This window comes from Perognathus longimembris, chromosome 28 (genome assembly GCF_023159225.1).
Source record: "Perognathus longimembris pacificus isolate PPM17 chromosome 28, ASM2315922v1, whole genome shotgun sequence".
Lineage (NCBI taxonomy): Eukaryota > Metazoa > Chordata > Mammalia > Rodentia > Heteromyidae > Perognathus > Perognathus longimembris.
In genome coordinates, this window is record NC_063188.1 from 104,668,834 (window position 1) to 104,681,067 (window position 12,234).

The 12,234-nt window shown below is 38.3% G+C and overlaps 1 protein-coding gene across 1 annotated transcript; it reads left to right on the plus strand.

Annotated features, from left to right (window-relative positions):
* Positions 1-2,645: 2,645 nt before the first annotated feature.
* On the plus strand, positions 2,646-3,029 carry LOC125343885 (60S ribosomal protein L35a-like). Its single transcript, XM_048336467.1, has one exon. The coding sequence runs from the start codon at positions 2,703-2,705 to the stop codon at positions 3,027-3,029; it is 327 nt and encodes a 108-aa protein (XP_048192424.1). The 5' UTR covers positions 2,646-2,702.
* The last annotated feature ends 9,205 nt before the right edge of the window (positions 3,030-12,234 follow it).

A 12,234-nucleotide genomic window follows, 5' to 3' on the forward strand; every position in this document is an offset into this window, starting at 1 on the left:
GAATTTATTGATCTTCTTCAATATCATTCTTTTGAATTCATCCAACATGTCATACACATTTTTCATCAGTCTTTGAAGTTAACAAAGGATTATGAAATTTTGAAGGAGTCATATTTCCTTGCTTTGTTCATATATCTTGTATTTCCATGTTCCTTATGTTTCTGTTAGGGCTAGTGTTTATATGAAAGCTAGTTAGAGAACAGCTTTTTCTGGATGTTGGTTTGTTAAGTGGCACTGAGTTTAATTCCAACTGGACTTTATGGTATAGTTTCCCTGTTTTGTTTCTGGCTAGAATTATGTTTGATATGATACATATTATGCTCGCTACTGAGATTTCTGTGTCCTCTAGTTCTCACAAGAATGGGGTCCTTTAAGTAATTCAATTAGATGTCATATAGACTGCAAAGAGCTACGTGAGGTCCTTTGTTGTTACTACTCTGGTCTTCTCAGCAATGTGCAGTCTGAGAGTGCATGAGAGTAATATGCGATGAAATCTTTCATATTTATGTCTGGTTTTTGTGTTGTTTCTCTTGACTGTGGATATGGGGGTGAATGCCCAGAAGCAGGACTCAGGCCCCATTAGCCTTGCCTATTTGCGGTCAGGTCATCAGCTGGGCTTTTATATACCTTGTTCTTTTTTATTCCTCTGAGACAAGCAAGGTCTAACTATATAGCCCAGGCTAATCTTGAACTCGTTAATGTAACTCATGATGGCCTCAAACTTGTAAACCTTGTGACTTAGCCTCCAAATTCTGCTAAGATTGTAGGCATATGCCACCAGGCTCAGCAATCTTCCCCATTCTTAGGTTAATGTATTTGCCAAAGTTCAACTGGAGCTGAAGCATGGGCATAGGGTTTCTTAGGGACAGAGAAACTGCCCTGAATGCTCAAAATGTCAAGCTCAAAAAAGAAAACAAAAGGCAAAAACCATAATATAGAAAAGCAAATAGAAAATCAAGTTAAATCTAAAGCCACCAGTACACTGACAACAGGAACGGTGGGGAAAAGTGCTGTGTAGTGTGTATAATATAGAGCATAACAATACAAATTTATATATAAATAAAATATACAGAATAAACTGAGAGATTTACAATGATAAGAAATAAAATTAAGAGATGGAAGGAAGGGTAAAGCAAAAGAAAAATTAGAAAATTCAAAGTGAGGAAAGAAAGAAAATGAACAGAATAATAGATAATAATAGAATAAGAAAAGGAATAATAGAAACTGAAAGCTCAATATAATAGCACATTCCTATAATCCTAGCACTCATGGATCAAAGGAAAAAGGATTGAAAGTTTGAAGTCAGTTTGGGCCAAATAGTGAGACTTTGTCTCAAAAACATGAATATATGTCAACAAAAATTAAAAAGAAAATTTAAAAAAATTAAATCACATATTTAAAACAGAATGAAGACTGGAGGGGGAGAGACAGAAAATACCCAAAAAAGTCTTCATAAAGAATGAAGGTGGGGCTGGGAATGTGGCCTAGTGGTAAAGTGCTTGTATCGTATACATGGAGCTCTGGATTCAATTCCTCGGCACCACATATATAGAAAAATCTGGAAGTGGTGCTGTGGCTCAAGGGGTAGAGTGCTAGCCTTGAGCAAAAAGAAGCCAGGGACAGTGCTCAGGCCCTGAGTCCAAGGCCCAGGACTGACAAAAAGCAAAACAAGAATGTAAGTATCATGCTGTCATAATATTCAATATATATTCTATAAAAATAGGAAAATTAAGGGGATGGATTGGAGTTAGGAGGGATGGGGTAAGTGATGAAAAGGGTACTATTGATCAAGATGTATTGTATGTATAAACTGACATGTTGAATGGTGACCCCTTGTACAACTACTTAAAGGTAATAAAAGCTAAAAAAAAAAATAAAAAACAAAGGGAAAGATAAGCAAGAATGCAAGGCCCTGAGTTCAAGTCCCAGCGCTGGCACACGATAAATAAGCAAACATAAATAAATGGTTTGTGAAGGAAAAAAAAATACGAATGGAAGTATCTAGGCTTAGTGGTGTATGTCTGTAATGCCAGCATATAGAAAGTATAAACAGGTGGATCTCAAGTTCAAGACCAGCCTAGGTTACATAAGAAGAACCTGTCTCTAAAGCAATGAAAGGAAGTATCCACTAAGATGTTGGATTGCACAAGTACAAGCTATCTATGCAATCCAGTCCTTCTTCCTGTGTCTTCTTAGTCTATGTATTCCTTGGAAAGAGCAAAGGCTGGGGGTTATTCGTTCTTTCCTTCTTTCCACTGTATTATAACTAGTGGGAGTTGTTTAGAACGAGAGCTAGTTAGAATAGCTCTCATCTGCCTTGCTCATCAGTACAAGCTAGCTTGGAATACAAAGTTCCCATGGCAGAAATTCACTCTGAACACATTTGCTCAACTGCACACCCAGGGCTTAAGCTGACACTGGATAATGCAATATATTTGCATCTCTGGGTCTCTATGATACCCCTCAATAAGCCTTGCAGGACAACTATTTCTATAGAGATGTGTGGCAGGCCCTTGTCTAATCTACTGCCCATAACTCTTGCCTGTAGAAACCCACTATTTCTGCCCCCCACTAGGTTGCCACACACTGAATGCTATACCATTCTTTCTTACTCTTGCTTCTAATTTCAAGAGTCAGTGGGCTCTCTCCGCCATCTTGGAACCTGGGGAGGCCTGCTGGGAACAGGACTTCGAAAAGGCAAAATGTCTGGAAGGCTGTGGTGCAAGGCCATTTTTGCTGGCTATAAGCGTGGTCTACGGATCCAAAGGGAGCACACGGCTCGCTTTAAAATTGAAGGTGTCTATGCACGAGGTGATACCGATTTCTACTTGGGCAAGAGATGTGCTTATGTATACAAAGCAAAAAGGAACACAGTGACTCCTGGCGGCAAACCTAACAAAACCAGAGTGATCTGGGGAATGATAACTCGTGCTCATGGAAACAGGGGCATGGTCCGTGCCAAACTCCGAAGCAACCTTCCTGCTAAGGCCATTGGACCCAGAATCCGTGTGATGCTGTACCCCTCCTGAATTTAAACTAATGGAAATTAAATAAAGTAAATCTGTGCTCTTGTAAAAACAAAAAAAAAGAGCCATTGGAGTTCTCCAACTTTCTGTATATCCAATATTGAACATCAGCTTTTCTCCGCAGTCATCTACCTCCATGAATAACTGCTCTGTACTTGTCGAGTGCATTTGTATGGAGAGGCATGCAAATTCTAATTACTTTGAATCTGCCATCTTTTATTTGAGACAAGGTCCTGTGACTAGTCTAGGTTAATATCAAACTTGTAATCCTCCTGCCTCAGTCTCCTAAGTGCTGGCATTACATGTGAGCCACCATAACAAGTCAAATCTGCCATCTTGAATCTTCCAAACTTTATATTTTCATAAATGAACTTGAGGAAATCTCTGTGTGCGTACGTGTGTGCATGTGTATGTAAGAAGTAAGATTGGGGACTTGGAAGACAGCTTAATGGTACAATGCATGTTCAGCCTTACCATCTTCCTTATCGTGTGGAAAACCCTGGGCTCAATGAAGGAAGAGGAAGAAGTGAAAGAGAGAAGAAAAATTCAGAAACATAGGTAAAAAGGTTGAAATCTCTTCTCTGTAGCAGATGTGAAGGAAGAGCTCTGTATGTGCAAGGGGTGCTGGAGTGTGGATGAGATAGGACTCAAGTTGGGCTAGAGGGAGAAAGAAAGAAATGAACATCTTGTTGCTGAGATGACGTTGTGGCACAGGTGGAAGCATTCATTATTGCTTAAGTATAGGCTGGATACTATCCACTGGAGCAAAACCCAAAGATCAGTGGAAGCCAACCAAAACCTAAAGGAGAAGAAAAAGGCACTTGAGCAGATATTTTAAACAAATGAGGCACAGTATACATCATTTGTCAAGAAACCCATTCTAACACTGTGACTCTAATTTGTGCAGAATATAAAGAATGAGATTTGGCTTTTCTCACCAGTTTTTTGTTTGTTTGTTTGTTTTGGCCAGTCCTGGGCCTTGGACTCAGGGCCTGAGCACTGTCCCTGGCTTCCTTTTGCTCAAGGCTAGCACTCTGCCACTTGAGCCACAGCGCCACTTATGGCCGTTTTCTGTATATGTGGTGCTGGGGAATTGAACCCAGGGCCTCATGTACACGAGGCAAGCTCTCTTGCCACTAGGCCATATCCCCAGCCCAATTTTCTCACCAGTTTTAACTAGGGGCATAAAAATGATGGCTGTCATGTAAATACACAATATCTCAGCCATAGATACTGAACAAAAGTTATGATATCACTAGAGACAAGTTGAATAAGATGCCCATTTTGAGAACCTTTCTGATAATCTCCAAATCCCTTGTGGGCTTCTCTTTCAACTCGTGAAATATGTACTGTGCATATATACCCTATGAATATAGTCTTTGCAGTGATTATCTACATGTTTACCTATAATATCTGAGATAATATGCCCTTTAACTAGTGAATGTCAACTTAAAAATAACAAGCCCAAGTTGATTTAAGAAGCAATACATGACAAGATGCAAAGGAGAAAACAGTACAGTTGAATTACAAACATTAAGAAATAAAATCAATTAGATTTTATACTACCAGTGAACTAATAGAAAAAAACAGAAGCAGCTTTAAAAAGATGATACTCCTAGGACTTGAAGACATTAACCTAGGTTTAGAGAATGAGAAGGATTAAAGTAGATATACAAAGCATTGAATATATCCACAGTGGTAGAAATGAGTATTTGATTAAACAAATATTCATTAATTACTAATCAAGTGACGAACACCACATTTTAGAACACACTCATTATCATTTTAAGTTATGCATGAAAAAATCTAATTTAAATTCACTCAAATCATAAAACCCACAAGTAAGTAGCCCTATATTATCTGTTCAGCTAAGACTTCGCTGCTCCATTTTCTTACTGTTTCTTCTATGTGGTGTGTGTTAACTAAGATCAGTTTGTTTTCCAGTTAAGTTTTTTTTCTTTTCTATTAGCATACATTAGTTGTACAAGAGAAGTTTCATTATGACACTTCTACACCTATTAAGATTTTTATTAGCATATGTTAGTCATACAAGGAAGGTTCATTACAAATTTCCATATATGCATATGAGCTATTCTGATCAAACTCACTCTCTCTACTACTCTTCCTTCCCCCCTCTCCCTTACCTATTTCTTTTTTAGCCTTCCATGATGTTGGCACTATCCTTGCACTTCCATGCTCATCACTTGGCTGCCTCATCACTCTAGCAAAATTTTGGCAGTGGTCCTAACACTTCACATCCTTACATTAAGTGACTAGGATGAGAAATGCCCCTTTTCTGCAGCTCCTCTCTATATTTCAGATCCATAATGAATTGTGTCCTCATTTGCTCTCTGCACTCCAGCAACATCGGCCCATTTCAAATGCATCCATGTGTTACTCTTACCATACATATTCCATACATATTCCTCTTTCCATACATATTCCTCTTCCTTTTTGCCTCAGACTTTGCCTTTGAGCTTATACTTTGCAACCTAAAACAACCCTTCCTTAACATCCTCACTGACCAGACACAGTCAGTCTCTGCTATCTGCTGTCAAAACATTGTAGCACTCCTTTATGGCTATATATTAACATTCAGTTAATGTTTCTCTTTCCAGTAGACCAGAAACCATATTTCATTTTGTTCATGATTATATCAATATCAAGCAAGTAACTGGAAAGTGGGCACTCAAATATTTGTTGGAGAGATAGGTGCATGGATGGATAAATGAATGGATGGATGGATAAATGTACAGAAGGATAGATGGATAAATTTAGCTTCTAAACCTGCACATGTACCTAATTAGCTCTGTACCCATCAGTTTTTTGGAGATTCAATTCTTTCAACTGTGAAATGAAACGGTTGGACCAGTTGACCTTTAAGATATTTTCTGAATTTAAAGGGCTGAATTTATAAAGTGTTACTGGCAAGTGAATTTCTTTAACTGAAAGTTGTATGGAACTAAACTAAAAATGATGTTTTTGGCTACTCTAATATCCCTTTGCAAATGTCATCTTTAATCAAATACTGACTTTGTGTGGCTTCATGTAGTGGTTAGCAGTAGGGACAAACTGGGCTGCCACAATTGGCATCAAGTAACTGGAATTGCCAAATAGCTAATATAAGCTAGAAAAATATATGCTGACAGTCTAGCAATATAGTAAATGAAATGTTGAGAAATTTTACACATGTTCCTGTCTTTCTTCTCCTAAAATAACAAGGATCAAATTAAAGTGATTTAATGTACTGCTAAGGCAATATTTATGTCACTGTTTAATTTTTAATATAGAAAATTATATTGAAATCTTTTATTTTGAATTCACAAAATATCCTTGTTTTATTCCAATTCACAGAAATTGTACTATGTGTATGTGTGCATGCGTGCATGCACATGTGCATGTGTGTGTAAATCCTGGGGCTTGAACTCAGGGCCTGGACACTTTCCTGAGCTTCTTTTGCTAAAAGCTAGTGCTTTACCACTTGAGCCACAGCTCCAATTCCTTTTTATTTTGGTGGTAAATTGGAGATATGAGTCTCAAAGTCTTTCCTGCCCAAACTGGCTGTGAATTGCAATTATCAGATCTCAGCCTCCTGAGTTGCTGGGACTACAGGTGTGAGCCACCAGTGCCTGGCTCCTAAATATATTTTTATGCAGGGCCCAATCCATAGTCAATGCTTGTCATCTATTTGTGTAGTTAGAAAAAAATAGAATTCAATTCCTCACTAGACAATCATGCCTCTGAAATACAAGATAAAATTCACTACCTGCTCCCCCATTCAACATCTGGATTGGAGCTATAATATATCTATAAATAAGAAATTAGAAGTTTGATCAGGCAGCTTTGCAATCTGTTCAAAATAGTCTGGGAATACTTGATGGTGCAACAAATCTCCAAGTAAATTAACTGATGGTAAGACATTTTAACTATCATAAAGTATTTTATTATATCCCTTATCTCCTTTAAATGGAAACTTTTTAATAAAGTGATAGAGCCAGGGATTAATAAAGAAAAAGCAATATATGGAATTCTTCTGGAAAGAATCTATCCTCATCAAGGAAACTAGAGTCCATTTGCTTCTTACATTTCCCCATTTTTTATTTTATACTTTATTGTAAAGGTGATGTCCAGAGGGTCTACAGTTACATAAGTCAGGTAATGAATATATTTCTTTTTGAATAGTGTCACCCTCTCCCTCATTTTCTCCCACTTTTACCCTCCCAATCTCCCTTTCCCCCAAGTTGTACAGTTCATTTCCAACATAGTATCTACTGAGTGTCACTGCTCAATTGGTTCAGCCTTTGTCCCACCATTTCTGTGCTTCCCCTTCATTTCCCCAAATCAGATAAACTTATCTACAAGACAAAGGGTACAGAAATTTTTAAAAATAGTGGCAAAAGGGAATAAACCAAAGAAAAAGCACCACAAATGGTATAACTAAAAAAACCTCTCATTTCCTATCTTGGAGTTCATTTCAACAAGCATCAATTTATATTAGCATTTGCACATAATTAATGAGCCCTCGTGTTCCTCTCCTAACTTGTTCAACCACTCTAGAAAGCAATATAGAGGCTATTCAAAAGACTAAACAAAGCTAGTCCCTACAAGCAAGCAATCCCATTACTGAGCATTTACCCAAATGACCACAAACCAGGCCACACTAAAGCCACCAGCACAACCATGCTTGTTGCAGCATTGTTTGCCATAGCTAAGATATGCAGTCAACCCAGATACCCCTCAGTAGATTGAATGGATCAAGAAAATGTGGTATACATACAGGATAGAATTCTGTGCTTCCATCAGAAAGAATGACATTGCCTCATTCATAGGGAAATGCAAATACTTAGAAAAAATTATATTACACAAAGTAAGCCAGACCCAAAGAAACATAGGCTGCCTGGTGTCCTTCATTTGTAATTTATTAGAATGTGCCTATAAATCTACAAGTAAACCCAGTGGATATTAAAAGACAAATCATTACACTTGGACATGATTAATCTAAGTAGTCACACAATGAGAACATTTGCTCCTTTAAGTGGCTGGGCAGGAACTAGTCCTCAAACCCATTTCTATTTTTCCTTGCTTCCCATGTGACAAATTCCTGGGCAATAAAATTTGTAGTCAAAGTGAAACATCCTACTTTGATACATGGTCCATAAATTTTTTTTCATGTAAAACTCAATCTGCTTTCCTCTCACATATGAAAGTTGCTGAAGTTTGGTCTGTCTAAGATCCTCTTCACTTCTTCATATTATCAACCATATTATGACCAGCATAAATAAGATGAACTAGATTATCTCATTCCCCATACTTTCTAGTATCTTGGGATTGGGGATAAAACACAGTAAATGCCAAGTACCTTCATGAAAATGTTACAATAAGTGATTTTTTTGTTTCCCCATTTTTCCTCATTTTAAAGAAAGATGAGAAAAGGAGAGGTAAGAGCTTAACATTTCATGTCTTTTTACCCAAGAATCATCTTGCAGAAATTGAACACAGAAATTAGTTCAGCCACCCTACTTCATTGTTGGTGGGAATGTAAACTGGTTCAGCCACTCTGGCAAGCAGTATGGAGATTCCTCAGAAGGCTAAACATAGAGCTCCCCTATGAACCAGCAGCCCCACTTTTGGGTATCTATCCAAAAGACCACAAACATAATCATACTAAAGCCACCAGCACAACAATGTTCATCGCAGCACAATCTGTCATAGCTAGAATCTGGAACCAACCCAAATGCCCCTCAGTACAAGAATGGATCAGGAAAATGTGGTACATATACACAATGGAATTTTATGCCTCTATTTATTGCCTCTATTGCCCCATTTGTAAGGAAATGGAAGGACTTGGAAAAAGTTATACTAAGTGAAGTGAGCCAAAGCCAGACCCAGTGAGCCAGACTCTATGGTCTCCTTTATTGGGAATAATTAGCACAGGTTTAGGCAAGTCACAGCAGAGGATCACAGGAGCCCAATAGCTATACCCTTATGAACACATAAGATAATGCTAAGTGAAATGAACTCCATGTTGTGGAAATGATTGTTATATCACAGTTGTAACTACTTTCAATGTGCCATATGTAACTGTAGCTTCTATTACTGATGATGTTCTTGTATCACCTTCCTGTGGTTGTACCTACACTATCTCTGTATCTTATCTGAGTATATTGGAAACCGGGTATACTGGTATTAGAACTAGGAAATTGAACGAGAATACCAAAATCGAGAGACACAGGGTAAAAAAAGACAAACAACTACAAAAGCAATACTTGCAAAACTGTTTGGTATAAATGAACTGAACAACTCATGGCGGGAGAGGGAAGAGAAAGGGGGAGGGGGCGGGGGGAATGAGGGACAAGGTAACAAACAGTACAAGAAATGTAGCCAATGCCTAATGTATGAAACTGTAATCTCTCTGTAATTCAGTTTGATAATAAAAAAAGAAATTAGTTCAGCCACAGTAATGAAGAAACTGTCTAGATGCAGTGGTCCTTTTTTTGTTTTCTTCAGAAGAAAGAACAGATTTATTTTGCCACCAGCACACTTAACACACTAACGAGTGTAGGAATTAACATTCTGAAGAAATTTAGACAGTTTTCTTGCAGTGGTCCTTTACTTGAAGTTATTTTTTTTTCCTCTAACAACAAGCCCTCCCTTTTTTTGCCAGTCCTGGGCCTTGGCCTCAGGGCCTGAGTACTGTCCCTGGCTTCTTTTTGCTCAAGGCTAGCACTCTGCCACTTGAGCCACAGCACTACTTCTGGCCTTTTCTGTTTATGTGGTGCTGAGGAATCCAAACCAGGGCTTCATGTATGCGAAGCAAGCACTCTTGCCAGTAGGCTATATTCCCAGCCCCAACAAGCCCTCCTTTAAATAAGAGTTAGTTCAGGGCTGGGGATATAGCCTAGTGGCAAGAGTGCCTGCCTCGGATACACGAAGCCCTAGGTTCGATTCCCCAGCACCACATATACAGAAAACGGCCAGAAGCGGCGCTGTGGCTCAAGTGGCAGAGTGCTAGCCTTGAGCGGGAAGAAGCCAGGGACAGTGCTCAGGCCCTGAGTCCAAGGCCCAGGACTGGCCAAAAAAAAAAAAAAAGAGTTAGTTCAGATTCTCATAGAAGCAGCTGACAAGATGGAATAAGATATGTAAGGGTTTTGCTAAAAACAAACACCCATGAGAGAAAATGGAGAATGAGCCAGATAGGCTAAAGGGTCATCAGATCACAATGTACTTCTGACTCTGAATGAAAAAGAAAGGTATAAAAGGTTGGTTTGAAGTATTCTAGGATAACATGTAGTCTAAGGAAGATTTGGCAAGACCCTCAGAGAGTCACCTAGGTAAAGGTGGTCATCAGAGGTACCCCATATTTCTCTGAATGAATCTACCTTATGAGACCTTCCACATTCTTCTGTCATTAGTTGCAAGTATCCCTTAAGAGTAAGGTCTCAATTCAAACATGGAGATAAATTGGAGAACATGACATCTGAGGCCATCAGTCATCATAATTTCCTATAGTTCTTTAAGATACACTTTTCATAAGCTTCATGGAGGACTTTTTTAATGGCACACTACGTTTCCCATCTTTTCTGTGTATCAGTTTGTCTTGACTTTAGCCCTATGGGAAGTCAGGAGTAGGAAAAAAAAACTAGTCTCAGTGATGGCTCTTGTCATGAATATATGGTGGGAGAGGGAAGAGTGGGAGGACCTAATCCAGGGCCTTACGCAGGCTGAGCACAGGTTATAACACTAAACTACACCTTCAACCCCTGAATTTTGTTTTTCTCCATTACTATCAGTCAACCACATCATGAACCCCATTAGACAGACCCTTAACTAGTTAGGATTTACATTCAGTTACTAGTTATACAGGTTGGAGATAAAAGCAATTTAATCAAGACACCAGTTTATTGTCCTCTCATATAAGTCTATAATTAAAGTGCAAGGACGATGTGATAGCTTGGTGGTGTCATCCTGGACACAGGTACCTCCCATATTTATATTCATTCATTATTACAATATGTCTGTCATCCTCAAGGTCACCTTGTGCTCCACAGCTGGGGATCTATTCATCATGTTTGTGTTCTAGTCAGGATGAAGGGTAAGGAATAGAAAGCAGATAAAAGACATTTTCTAACTGTGTGTCCCTCTTTTTTTCTGGGGGAGGACTGTTCCTGGGAAGTCCCACTATTCACAGATAGTTGCAACATACAGTTCATTTGGTGACATCTTGCTACACAGGTGTCTAAAAGATGTATTCATCTAGCTTTGCATAAAACTGCCCCAACTGTTTTCATAGAAGAGGAGAATAAATGCTGGCCAAGTATTCTTGTCACAGCCATTTCTTGGCCTTGGATCTGAAACGAAAGTATTAATTAAAAAAGACGGATGACTTTTTTCTCCTGTGCTACAAGATGAATGAATATTTATGAGTCATTGATCCACTTCAATTGTTGTCCATAAATTTGCAAGTATTGTTTATTGGTTGCCTTGTGTTTATACCTATTCATTTTGTACTTTCTTTCTGGGCAAATTTTCCTTGTTTTTGTTTTCTGGTTTTGTTTTTTAGAATTGTATTAGAGGACTTCTAGGCTATCTGCCCATACTACGAATTAGTTCCCTTCTCTCCAGCCAAGAGTAGTTAAGGTCATATTTATAGTTACCTAACTCAACCCCTGGCCCTCAAATATTGTCTTATGGAGAGAAGATAACTCAAGTTGATAAAAACCCAATTTTCTTCTAAGAATTTGAGGCTGATATCAAAATCACTAATCATCTGTCTCCACTGGACATTTAACCAAGGATGTATATTCAGAAATGATGAGGAAAACCATTTTGCATGAACATGGGGCAAATATGAGAGCCGGTTTTTGGACAAAAGAAAGGAAATCAAACACCACACTACATCTCTTATATTTTTTGTAAGTATGTAGATCACTGCTTCCCATAGACATTTTCCCAAATGTGACACACAAATTTAGTGAACTGGAAGGACTATAAATTGCTTGAGTATCCTTCTAAACCACTAATATTATTTTAACTTAATACAATCCCAAACTTGTCCATGGTCCTTTCATTTAGTATACTGGAACCAATCTGAAATTTGGTAGTTGTATATTCCCCAAGCCAATCCAATCCATATTTCTTTTCATGGAGATCTGTCATTTCCTGCTAGTAGAGCCATTCTGCCTGCCATATGTTTACCAAGATATTAAAG

Excerpts from the sequence above, each read along its gene's own strand:
- LOC125343885 (XM_048336467.1), top strand. The coding sequence starts at position 2,703 with ATGTCTGGAAGGCTGTGGTGCAAGGCCATTTTTGCTGGCTATAAGCGT.